The sequence below is a fragment of the Dermacentor albipictus genome, chromosome 1 (assembly GCF_038994185.2).
Source record: "Dermacentor albipictus isolate Rhodes 1998 colony chromosome 1, USDA_Dalb.pri_finalv2, whole genome shotgun sequence".
NCBI classification, from domain to species: domain Eukaryota; kingdom Metazoa; phylum Arthropoda; class Arachnida; order Ixodida; family Ixodidae; genus Dermacentor; species Dermacentor albipictus.
In genome coordinates this window covers 334,854,664-334,868,215 of record NC_091821.1, presented here as the reverse complement: position 1 = coordinate 334,868,215, position 13,552 = coordinate 334,854,664, and the positions used below count along the sequence as shown (strand labels likewise).

Below are 13,552 nucleotides of genomic sequence, written 5' to 3'. Positions count from 1 at the left end.
GTTTTCTGGATGTGGCTCTCGGGCAGCTTTGTCTGCTTGATCATTTCCACTAATCCCGCAATGGCCAAGTAGCCACCAGAAAGTAATTTCGTGGCCCTTCTGTTTGACACCATGGGGAAGTTTGGCAATTTCGCATGTTAGCTGTTCGTGAGGTCCACGTCGAAGAACTGGCTGCATGCTGTGTAAAGCCGGTCACGAGTCGGAAAACATGGCCCACGTACTAGGGCTCTCTGTGTCAATAAATTGGAGCGCACTGCGCAGAGTCGTACCACTGGGTAGATTCCCATACAGACAAGCAGAACAAGAGGGAAGCAGTGAAGTCGGCAACAAAAGCAGCTGAATGTGGAGTAAAAGGTAAATGAAACGAAATGGGGCCGTATATAGTGTGCATTGAGCGAGGAACGTTTGCCTACAAATGAATAAATGAGGATATATCGGTAAAAATCAAAATCAAACAAAGCTTCGCTTATCACCGATTCTCACATATACGCAGATCCGCCGATTTTTCGTTCTCTTTACATTTCACTTGTTCAGCTAGTGCCGGCTCGTTCTTTCGTTTGTATACTACGTATCCGTTCCATGTGAACGGAAGGCCTAAAGGTGCCGATAAAACATATAATAAATAGAGAGCTTCTCTATACCGAAGCCTTCGTATACCGATAATACAAAAGCCTTAACCTGAAATGGCAGCCAGACCTTTCGGCGGCAACCACGTGAAACGTTTCGACGTATCTATAGAACCGTAAAAGCTTGTCGAACGCGGTATTTGAAGAAAGATAATATTGTTAAAGCGTCCACCTTGAAATCAAAAGGCGCGATATGGATGTACGCGGCCATCACGCGTGATTTCTTGCATGCCCCTGCCATCTAAATTCCAGGCTGAGTGGCAAAGTCACTAAGAAATGTGACGTCCTCGCCGCGTCCTTGCCCCGTAAATTTCTGAGGCAGAGCTAGGTATACTGTATACGTATATGTATCTTCGACTCGCAGTTGCCGCGTCCATTTCAAGCTGGAGCTATATGCAGTTTGCACATTGGCCACATACGCTAATTATTGGCGGTATATGAGGTCACACTTCTTCCGTGTGATCTCAATACAGTGGCGTTTCACTGCATCGGGTATAACGTAGAGCTTTCACAAAGAAAGCGAGACGTATGGCAACGTACATATATGTCAACAGCTTGTCCAGTTGCCGCAATTTGTTTGCCACGGAGGAGCTTGCTGTGCTGTTTGTTATAGTCGGAGCTCGATACGTCACTTCGCCTACTGCATGCATAGTGTGCCCGAATCATCTTTTAATGGCGTTTTGATGTTTTTCGATTATTTTTTTAGTTTTGATGGCGTCGTTATTGTGCGACCAACGGTGTCGCGTGACGTTAATGCAATCGCTATAGCAGCTGATCGAAGTGCGCTCTATCGGCAGCGAAGGTCTGTATACTCATAGATCACGATTTTGAATCATTTGCATATATTCCGCTGTGGTTCGAAAGGCCATTGCCTTGGACGTTTGTTACTGCAAGGTACCAAACGCCGCGCGCTGTGCACTATATACACTTTCCTCTTTCGCTCTTCGTGCACGCCGAGCAGCAACAGCAGCTGCGTGTCCAAAGCGCTCAGGCTTATTTAAATATCAGGCATGTGCTGTACAACTCGCGCAGCGCGCCGTATAGTGATCAAGAAGGAGAGGCCAGTGAGAGGAAGGGGAAGAACGGTGCCGTCAGGAAATTCACAAATGGAAAATCTTCGCAAGCCTCAAGTGCCGAGTCTCTTGTAATCGCCTGTCAAGGTGGATAGCTTCTGCCTTGCACAGACAGCTCCATCAAACAACGTGCAAGCACGCATCGCTGCAAGCTAAAGAACAACAAAAAATGGAATGGGAAAGATGTTCCGCGAGGCGGTATATGCACGCAGGCTGCACGTACACATCCAAGACCTGGCACAGCGCGTGCGTATGCGTTATGTGCTTAGCAGGGACTGTTCGCGTACAAATGTGCTCCTGCGTGGATGCGGCGTGCAACGCGGAACGCGCCGCGAGAGCTATCTGTCCCCTCCGCTGCTGTCGCCGTGGTTTTCGCGTCCACACAAGGGCTGCTGCGTGGGCTCTGGGATAGATTCATGGGCACGCAACACACGCTCGCCAGCAGGTCACGAATGTGTCGCTATACGCGCAGGCTCGCCGGCTATCTGACAAGCCGCGCCTGCACGATATGGTCTCTTCCCTCCTCCCACTATAGCTGCGCAAGGGAGCCTTCGCAACAGACCTCCCTCCCCCCGTATTATGCGCGCCTTGAAAGAATCCGCGTACCGAGATGCGTGTCGCCGCTGGCGCGGGAATATACATGCATTAAGGGTATGTATGCACATACGCTATAGCTCTCGGCCGACGTGCCAGCGCCGATCGAAAGCCGCTGCGCTTGCTGCTCGCTTCCTTCGTGGTTGCATGCGCGCGGTATATCGAATTCAATGAATTTCTTCGTGGCACTCGCATCTGTTGTCCCTGAGGCGATCACGCATGTCCGAGCGCAGCCAATGAATCGGCTTGGGTCACGCAAGCGCGGTAGACGACGCGCTTCTGTAGTTCAGTCTTATTGGATGGATCGTTGTGTAGAGTATACCGGTGTGTGGAACCCGAAAGAATTTCATTACATGCACTCACTGCGGACAGTGCGAAGTAATTACATTGCCTTCTATTTACTAGTACAATTTGCAGAGTGACATGTCATATCCCTGCTGCAGTTATTAATGTACGACATCCGGGTCTTTTCAGCAACCAGCACAATATGTCTCCTCAAAGTACAATGTACAACTTTGTGACGCGTTTAAGGGTGTGTAAAGAGTGTTTGGTTGTCCCATGGCTAAGACCCTCACGTATAGGGGCAGCTATAGCGATTCTAGGTGGGGATCAATAAAGGTGTCTTGACTGATGACTTTTTCTGGCATGTAAAAATGATGACAGCTGCTACAGACAATGCGAAAGGTGCATTGAGTAAACTTTCAAAGCGTTCGCTGTCAAATTCTCTTGTCACATATTTCAGTGTGCCCAACGCTGTCAAAATTAATAGACAGCTTTTAACCACGCCTTTTCTCATCGCACATATAATTAGCGTTCGTTGTCATGCACTGTTAGTTTTGTTAAAGTCCTGACGGTAGCGATATTACCGATAGGACACTTGTAACGGTGTAAGCAAGTTAATTGATGTATATGTACTAGGTATAAATTGAATGCAATGCTGGCATTCCTTGAGTGGAGGAATGCTTCACAAGCTACCATAATTTCGTGCACAGAAAATTCAAAAGAAACCCACCGTGGTTGCTTTTAGTGGCTACGGTGTTGAGCCGCTAAGCACGAGGTCGCGGGATTCAATCCCGGCCATGGAGGCCTCATTTCTATGGGGGCGAAATGTGAAAACACCCGTGTATATAGATTTAGGTGCGCCTTAAACAACCCCAGGTGGTCCAAATTTCCTGAGTCCCCCACTACGGCGTGCCTCATAATCATATCGTGGTTATGGCGCGTAAAACCCCATAATTTTAATTTTAGAATTCAAAAGAACAGGGACTCGATATACTTTAACAGTGGCTGCCGCGGCGTACTGTGGTGCAAGTGGCGATCGCGCCGACCAATCGGCGCAGGGCGCGGAATCGAATCCCGGCCGCGGCAGTCGCATTTCGATGAGAGCGAAATGCAAAAACGCCCGTGTACCCTGCATTGGGTGCACGTCAAAGGACCCCAGGTGGTCAAAATTAATCCGGAGCCCTCCACTACAGCGTGCCTCTTAATCATATCGTAGTTTTGGCACGCAACTGCATGTGTGGGCGTTCGTTTTTTTTTATTTTTTTTTGCGTTTTCCTCTCTGTCATGTTTCTAACCCTTATCCCCCATCCCCAGTGTAGAGTAGCAAACTGGAGACTCATATCTGGTTAACATCCCTGCCTTTCCTCTTCATTCTCTCTCTCTCTCTCTGGCACGCGAAACCTCACAATTTAGTTTTTTTTTTTTTTTCGCTAGTCCTTATGGTAACGGAGCAGCGCATTTAAGACCACAAGTGCTGAGCCAGGTTTGCACAGTGTCCTATAGGACTATTGTCTCCGTCAAGGGGTGATCGTCCATTTTGTCAAGCGCGATCACGAACGAGCACTGAAGCTCTGCCAAAATTGGTTGAATAGTACATACTAGTACTCCTTTGGAAACAATTTAGTTAAGCGAAATTGTGTTGCAATCGGCCTTTACCTGGTCCGGATACGTCGAAAGTTGTCGTCAGACGTAACGATCTGCGCAGGGTTTATCAAACTGTAGTGGTTGCGCAAGCCAACCAGACCGCAGTAAATGTATGTTCACACAGGTACAAATGAGGATGACCAGGATAATGGGGAGCAGCGAAAGCCTCCCGCGTCATTAACGTTGAATCACCCCACAGTCATTAGAGCTCATTTTTAAGCGTTGTGTGCTACCCGTGTTCATTAATGAGTGCATCCAAACAAGACAGAAGTTAAGAGGAAGCTGGAAACTTGAAATGATGGGCGATATACCGCCCATCATTTCAGGTTTCCAGCTTCCCCCATCATTGAAATGATGGGTGGTATACCGCCCATCATTTCAGGCGCCATTCCTTGTTCGACTATAGTCGAACAAGGAATGGCACTTTAAGTCAACGTTTCGACAAAGGGACACGTCTTCGTCGAAATAAAAACTGCTTTCGTCTCCCGCCTAGGCTGAGGGAGCGTGAGCTACGCGTACATATTAACGCTGCTAAGGAAAGCAGCTGCTGCCCTGACTAAGGCTAGTCCTCTTGTCGAAACGTTGGCTTAAGGCGACACGCCTTGTTCGACTAATCCTCACCATAATCGGTGCACATGATTAAAGTGAGAGAGCAATCGATGAGCACCAACACAGATAAGCACAACGTCCGGTCACTCCAACGTCGTTGTGTGAAGAGACGTTGTGCACAACGTCCGCGCACAACGTCACTTTACGTAGCGCAACTTTTGTGCCATGCACGTTTGTGGAAGTCATTGCTATTGGGCACGACACTTGTCGCGCATACTCTGCGAGGCGCTCAACGCCAACACATGATGAAGGGTCTGCAGGCTTCGCTTTCGGTGTTCCGTAGAATAGGCACAGGGCGCATTTGAACAGCACATTTATTTTTCTTATTTTTTACCTATCTTAGCCTGGTGATTCTGTTCGCTCGCTCGCGATACAACCCTAGTATTTCTTCTTTTCTTTCTTTCTTTCTTTCATTCTAGTATTTAAACGAGCTGGGTAACGACTGTTTCCATGGCGCACATTTCGTCCACATACCCGGTTTCACCTCGCCGATGGATGTTCTGCGGGATAAATCTCTCTCTCTCTCTCTCTCTCTCTCTCTCTCTCTCTCTCTCTCTCTCTCTCTCTCTCTCTCTCTCTCTCTCTCTCTCTCTCTCTCTCTCTCTCTATCTATCTATCTATCTATCTATCTATCTATCTATCTATCTATCTATCTATCTATCTATCTATCTATCTATCTATCTATCTATCCTGTTTCTTTCACTCCGCAAAAACACGTATACGAAGACATCTGCGGTCTTGAAAAGTTTCAACTCACGTACATGTGTCGTCCAGTAAGTATACCGTATTGATGTTCCAGGAATACCGTTAACTTGGGTACTAAATGCACAGGTTGGAAACAACACACTTCCGGGCTATGTACACAACTTTTTTGGGAAGAAGAAGGCGAGGTGGTTGTTGCAAATCGGCACCGTAACATTTACAGCCACTGAACAAGTAGATTCCATGCACGTTATTTTTACTTTCTTAGTGAAAACCATCCCTGGGGGCCTCGCCAATAACCAGGTTTTGGTAAATCAGGCAATAAAGCAACACATTTTCGCAACCAGTGGTTGCGCGTTTAACATGTCAGTGCATGGGCTAAGTAAACATATAACAGGTTCGTTTGTTTATCTGTTTGTTTGTTGGTTGGTTGGTTTGCTTGTAACTGCACATTCAGTGCCATACGCAAGCTTTGCAGCGTTCCTGTTTCCGTCCGCAAGTCGACGTGCTCAAGCACATGCAACGCTTGGCGTCGTCTGTTGCGGTCGGATTGTATAAGAAGACAGGACAAATTCAACTTTGGTTTTCGCAACTCGTCTGTTTTTTTTCTCTCTCTCATTTAATGCTGCATTCACTTTCACGTCCTACGGTTTTGTCCAAGTTCATTGCAAAAATAGACGACGAGTGCATTGCATGCTCTATCACTTGGGATTTTTCTTCTCGGCGGGATGTCGACCGGAGGGTGAAAGGCTTCGGGCCAGGGAGAAGACGTGGATAGAAGAGGTGTTCTCGACGCCGTAATAAAATAGAGAGCTCAAAATGTACACAGACACACGCGCACACGCACATATCACGTACACAGACACGTCCGAATAGAGCGCACAAGCATGCATGTTCATGTATAGCGTCCTCTATGCACTTCGTCAGTTCACGTACACTCACGACCCGGTCACACACAGTCATCCGCCGTTGCCTGCGCGTCGTTCACGACAACAGCTGTTTCTTTTACTGGTAGGCACAGACACACACAGACACACACAGATAATGTTGTCCCGCTTCTGCGCATGCGTGTAGATGCGCACGGCCGAGCGGTCTATCACGTGACCAAGCGCGCGCAGTGTCTCTCTCCTTTTGCCTTCTTCTCTCGAGGCATGACTGGTGCGTCGAAGTACGTCCGTTCTGTTTGTGGTCCCAAGGCGCGGTCGACGGCGGTGACGTACACACACGCGGTGGTCCGCCGCCCGAGGCTCGACAACCCTACTTCGCGCAGGTGCGCGAAACACACGCACCGGCACATGGGCGCAGCTTGACTTTTGCGAGCACGCACAAACACACGCGCATGACAACGATCGTGACGCCGAAACACACAGTGGATGAAAAACGATGGAGGCGTATATCTTACAACATGGGCATGCAAAGCGAGGACGCGAGCCAACGCCGTATGTTCTTCGTTCAGATCGTGCCAAAAGTTTCGAGGCCACCGTGCGTGCCACCGGAGCTCTCACTGCGACGTGTTGCTGTGCAGCCTGTCGTTCCTTAAGAGTTGTATATGAAAATTGATCGGGTTTCGCTTCCCAAAACTGTAACCGGGGCTTGAGATAGGCCGAAACCTAGGGTTCCGGGATAATTTTATCCATCTAGGCTTTCTGATAACAGACTGAAATCTGCACTGGTGCCTTTTTGCATTCTACCAGCATCAAAATGCGGTCTCTGAGCTACTGAGCCGCACAGGCATTATTCAAGGCCACGGAGATTTAGAAAGACAGAGCCTGCTGACGTGCACACTCCGAAACGCAAAGATTGCCTCGAGATGCCTGCTACTGGCCCGGGTGATGATAGCTCTTGTCGGTATTGCGCTCTGGCCTAGATACTTTTGGCAAGGACTGTACGCGCATACGAGGAAATGTGCTCCATCGCTTGCCTGCCTTTGACTATAAAACACAGGCGCAAAAACGAATGGGCTTTTCTGGAACGCCCATTCCGAGAGATTTTTGTTTCTATTCTTATCGGTTTTCTGCAGATAAGCAGATAATGAACTTGCCTTTTTTTCTCTCTCTCTCTCTCTCTTTCTTTCGCTGGCCTGAGATCAAACGCTTTAGGCGCCCGTTTAATCATTTGCATTTTTTTTCTACTTTCAAATTTGTACGCCTGAAAACCGCTTTCATTGCCCGTCAATGCACTGAACAGCACAGTACTCTCTCTCTCAATTTGTTTTTCGTTTTGAATGTTCGAAGTAAATTTCCAGAAGGTTGAAAAAAACATTTTTTTTTCTGTCAAACCATAATGAAACAATATGAATAAATAGTACAAAGGTTAGAACTGTACGGATTTACGGGTTCCAAAAATGGGTATTTCTAGTGAACCACGCGTCGGCCATCTAAACATTTGCGATTGTGAGACGACGTCTCAGCCCATTTTGGTTACCTTGAAACGGAAGTAGATAAGCAAGAGTGGTACTCAGGCAAATTAGACACTTGTGCAAATTTTCGCAGGATATTGTTTTGCGAAATTTCGGCAACACTGCATGCAGTAATAGTTTGGTGGCGACATATCCGCAAGATCATCATTGGCTCTTGGAAGACGTGTGACAGTTCTCTGTCGGTCGGAGAAGGTGAGTGGGCGCGGTGACGATGTCTATTTTTTTTTTTTTCGTTTTCATGTCCAGCGCGATCACACGCAATCAAAACGAGATTCACTGGAGCCACCTGAATACAGCACGCCCCGGCCTTGACTTGAGGAGCGTTGCGAGGAAAGAGCTGTACTTCGCGCTGCTATACGTGTCACTGTAAGTACACATCCACCGTCGAAATGGAACACTGGGATCATCGACTCTCGCACCTGATGCGTGACGTCACGATCGCTGCAGCCAATCGTAGTAGACACGCGAGTGACGCCGCCCGCCACACAAAGACGTCGCGCATTTTACAACCTTGCGAAGCGACCAATCTCTCGGATGACGCCGCGAGACACGCGGTGTCAATACTCATTCGCCGCACCGTGAAATCGCGTGAGCGCAGTCGCGCCCGCGACCTTTGCTCCGCGCGATCTGAGGTAGTGAATGCCGCTTAGAAGGGCACAAAAGGTTAAACACATGACGCCCAGTTACACAGGCAGACCACAATACTGATACAGCGAATAGTTCTCTGTTGCTGAGAGCAGACGCTCGTCACACGAGGAGACGTCGGGAAAGCGAAAGGCCGGTGGTGAATCCCCATTCGAATTCTGAAAGCACGTCCCTATGACGTCACAGACTGCGTCAGCGTCATTCTCAGAAAGCTCAGAAGGAACGGTCTCGAGTCGCCAAACCTGTGTTGTCGCGCAATGACATCGTGGCTGCTGTCGTACGAACGCGAATAAAAGTTCAAGGAGAAAAATTAGGCATTCAGCTGCAAATTTTCACACTAAGATTGCCTTAGTTACTGTCTAAGAAAGCACTCGGAGGTATGTATACTGGCTGTATAGACATAAGTTACTTTACCTCGTATGATGTTTATTTTGTCTGCAGCTTAATTATAGACATACTGATAGACGGAGATTAGTTGAACGAATGACAGGTCCACAGATTGTTGAAATCAGTCCGCATACCTTGTATAGACTGCCAAATAAATTTCTGTGAGGGAAGATCGCGAAAAGTTGTGTAAAGCGGTTTAATCTGATTTATTGTTCAGCTCCAGTATCCTTTCAACGCTGCCTGTGATTACGCGTCAACTTGCCCGCGCCCAATACCTTCCTTTCTCGTAGGAAGAAGATACCTGTCCGAGCGCACACACAACGATAATGGATGATAATGGCTATACCTATAAGTAGTTTGCAAGGACTAGGCGTTTTAACCTTCTCGCCTTAGGTTGCGCCTTACTTTAATTTTAGCGATCTTTGTCATCTTTTGCTTACTTATTGAGTGCTTTGCCTATCTTATTTATTTATTACTTGATTATTCGTTGATTGATTCCGCACGAACGCGAAATTAAATAAAAGAGCCGCTTCTGCTTCCTACATCGTTACAATGTCACATGACCAAAAAAAAGGAAAATAACGCTGACTCCTCAGGGATGAATTCAAATACGAGAGACTCCTGAGGAGACAGATGCAAGTGGTATGTACTAAGTCTCATTGTCTAAGCATCCAGGCTGACCGATCTCATTCCTTAGCATGCCTTTTACATGCGCGTAAACATGTATTTATTTTGTTCAAAAATTGCAAGATATAAGCAAGTCGCCTGTCTTATAAGTAGAAAATCAAGAAATCTTATGTACCTAGCAAGTTGTTTGAGAGTTTGAAAGCACAGATGTTTTTCTTGCCAGTTCAGCAATTTTTGTTCTCCGAGACAGAATACAGGGGTCTCCTGCGGCGGTTTTCTTGTGTTGATGTACTACATTCTTTCTTTTCCTTTTTGCGCTCTGATGTTTTTGGTTCGAATGGCTTAAAAAAGATGGTATCTCTTCGAGTAACTAAACGGAGACCACTTCATCTTCGTGAAACTAACGCGGCATTTGCATACACAGACGTACTTCAGTTGTCTAACCCGCTAAAGGTCACGCCATTGTTTCTAGTGTGGTGGACGGGGCCACGTATGTCCTTTTCGATCGTGTCCTTGTGTTTTTACTTTTTCTTTTTTCCTTTCTTTCGCACGGAAGTAGGCAGACACATGCTATGATCGCCCTGAGATCGCCGATCCGGCTAAATACAAATGTCAGAAGCGGCATGGTAATACACAGTAGGAGAAAATCATTTCTATCACAAGCGAAAAAGAACACAAGCGTTTCTGCTTTCATTCATACATGCTAATTTCTGTCAATTTATGCAAAGCAGAGAAAACAACAAGAAAGAATGTCACACACACACATACACGCATAAACAAACAGCTGTACAGTTCTCATGTGTGCTGAAGAGCCTCAAAAATAATAATAACACACACACGAACGGTACAAGTGTCTTTTCAGCGGCAGGCCTCCAGCGTTAGTGGTGTTAGCAGCAAGTGTTCTGCGCACTTCCAGCTGCGTCCAAAATTTTAACATTTAACAATAATATTTCTTTTTCGTACAAGAATACCTTATGATCTCACAATGGCAATGCACATTGAACACACCGCACTAATGCAGTTCGCAGTGTTTTGTGTATTTTTTTTAATACACTTCGCAACCGTCAAGTTAAGAGGTCCGTGGGCGCTTTGAGATAATTCAGGACGCTTTTGATGTCATAACAGCTCCTAATCCAAATGACGTATTTCCTGCACAAAATTCAAGTCGAAGAAGGTAGCAAACGTTTTGCAACGGTTTTGGGGACCGCGAAACCGGACGAAAAATAATAGTGCCAAACGGCAATGCATACGTGAGAACGTGAATATGGGCCATGGAAACCGTGTTTATGTGACGTGATGTGAATTTACACGCATTTTGGACGCAGCTAGAGAAGTGGCAAGCCAACGGAACGCTTTGTCGTGAAATGGACCGGGAAAATGAAATTAAGAGAAGGGTAAGCAGACAGGGTATCGCGTTCGGCGCCCAGCGAGTCACCCGAAATGGGAGTCACAGCAGGTCGGGAATCCGGTTCTCATGTATGCGGTGCGCGGCAAGTGCGCGCTGTCCCTGAGCATCTCCTGCGCGTTTGCGCGCGCGCAGCCACATCGCGCAAATGCTGCACGCCGTACACAATGGTGCCCGATGTTCGGCCGTGGACCTGCGGTACTCTTCGCAAGACGTTGTCGCGCCACCGCTACCTCACACGCGTCGCAGCGACGCGGTAGTCGCCACTGACAAGCACTCTGCGGAAGGCATTGTGCGAGTGGCACAGTAGCGGCGGCGCTACAACGGCACGAACAACGTTTCCGTTCTCTCGCTGGGCCGCCTTGTCGCGCTATAGATTGACCGCGCTCGCTGGCACGTCTCTGTTTTCACCAGGCATCGCCTCGCTCCCCGCGGAGGTCATGACTACGGAGTTCGTTTTACACTGGAGCAGACAAACACGAGACCGAGGCCGAGGAAAGGAACCGCTTTTCTTCCTCGACGCCTTGTGCCCTGCCTTCCTAGTGAGCGCTGGTTCCGAAGCGGAAGCTCTCAGCGCGCGTGCCCGATGGTATAGCACGGCCACTGGGCCGCGAGAGGACGCGGTTTCAGCCGCGGCGGTGGCGCTCTCCGCGCGGCGGCGCTGCGGCAGACGTAGCGGCCGGTGTGAACGCCGTGGTTGCTTGCCGCTGCGTCTCGCGGCGGCGGCGGCGGCGTGCGGTTGTTGCCGAAGGGTTCCACGCAGGTCGTGGTGGGGGTCCTCAGAAGCCTGTAGCCCCCGTCAGCCGGGGTCAGTACGGCGGGGGCGCCAGGTGGTGTGAGTGTGGCCCGCCCAGCGGCGAGTGCTCGTTGCTGGGCGGCGTGGGCATGCCGCCCGTCTGGCACACGTACCACTCGTTCAGCGCCGTCGATGCCGGCGCTGCCAGCTGGTGGGAGGCCGCGGACAGCCCGAGCGGCTGCAGCGGCGTCCCGGCCAGCGCGCCGACGGCGGGATTCGCGGCGTTGCAAGAGCCCGTCACGGTGCCGAGGCTCGCTGCGGTGATGCCGGCCGCGCCCGGGTCGCTCTCGTAGCCCGACGCGGACGACGAGGAGGGCGACGGGGGCGGCGACTTGCCGTGCACCTTCATGTGCTTGCGCAGCGAGCTCGGGTGCGTGTAGCTCTTGTCGCAGCCGCGGATCTTGCAGTTGTACGGCTTGTCCGAGGTGTGCACGTGCGAGTGCTTCTTGCGGTCCGACGAGTTGGCGAACCGCCGGTCGCAGCCTTCGAACTCGCACTTGAACGGCTTCTCGCCTGCGAACGAGAGAGAGAGCAATCAGACACGCCTAGAAGGCAGCAGCTTTGGCACTGCATAAATTGCTCAGCCTTCTGTTTCTGCGATACCCGATGATAAGTGGACACGAACAGTAGTTGTCGAAAGCATATACACGAGAAAGGGGGTGTGATCGAAACTTGCTTAAGACTGTTTCTCGGGTTGTCGTCGTCACCCTTCGCAGAACTAAACAGTCAATTTCCCCACAAGAACACCGCCATACGTATGTTGTAGTCACGCGCGTCATGCATGGCTTTTGCGTTGTTTTGTCAGGAGCTGCAAACATGGGAAGACCAGGGTGAAACAAACTTCCAGTCGGGTTAGATAAGGTTCTAATACGTAGCAGAACCAGAACCAAACACAGGTGATTGTACGTTATATTGTGTACACTTGAGATTGAATGACACATAAAGTCTTATTTTATTTTATGCGACTTGTTTCGTTTCTTCACCCCTGCTCGTAAAATTAAACAAAAGGTGTGCCATGCACGAGCAGACAAAACTAACTTTAATTAATGATGTCAGGCGCATTACGCTGCACAAGAAAATTGGATAGCAACCTTGAAAATGTGATTTAAAATATCGAGCAATACATCAGCATCCGTTTTTCGGCCTTAAAACTATATTCCTCGCACGCTGACAACACGCGGGCTGTACACATGGAAACATCGCGGTTTTGTGGAGGAATCAGTTCATTTGACGACAGACAACGCATTATTCTGTAAGCGCACTTCACGCCGCTACTTCGACGAGCCAAGACTGCACTTCACGCTACAAGCGGAACGAACGTGTAACGGTGTAGCGTGACGCCTTCAGTCCTGTCAGTCTCACTTCCTTGCTTCGGCCCTATTACAACATCGCGATCCTCGTTATGACAAATTTGATGCGCGTGGAAGCCAGCTTTCGGAACTAAACGTAAGGTTCCTGCGTGGTTTTTAAGGTTGTAAGCTTGGTGGTCTTGCAAGCGTTCATTAGATTAAAGATTGTTCAAAGAAAACAAAATTGCAGGCTTTTTTCGCACCTCTCAGTTATCAAGAGTTGAAAGCATCCAGCGGTAAATCACTTTCATTTTCTACGGACTATGTCGTATGAACGTTCAAAAAGTTGAGAGGCCTGCTGCGCGTCACAGCACCTTTGCTAGAGAGTTGGAAGCCTGTCACCAACTGGAACGGCGCGACACACCAAGCCCCGTGCCGTGCTCGCGGGAAAGGG

The 13,552-nt window shown here is 48.8% G+C and overlaps 1 protein-coding gene across 1 annotated transcript in view; it reads right to left on the bottom strand.

The window, feature by feature from the left end:
• Window positions 1–6,124: 6,124 nt before the first annotated feature.
• Window positions 6,125–13,552, bottom strand: part of LOC135915051 (zinc finger protein ZIC 5-like) — a 99,864-nt gene continuing 92,436 nt past the window's right edge. Inside the window, exon 2 of the mRNA XM_065448032.1 lies at window positions 6,125–12,322. Coding sequence (XP_065304104.1) covers window positions 11,823–12,322 — 500 coding nt within the window. The 3' untranslated portion in view covers window positions 6,125–11,822. The remainder of the gene's footprint in view (window positions 12,323–13,552) is intronic.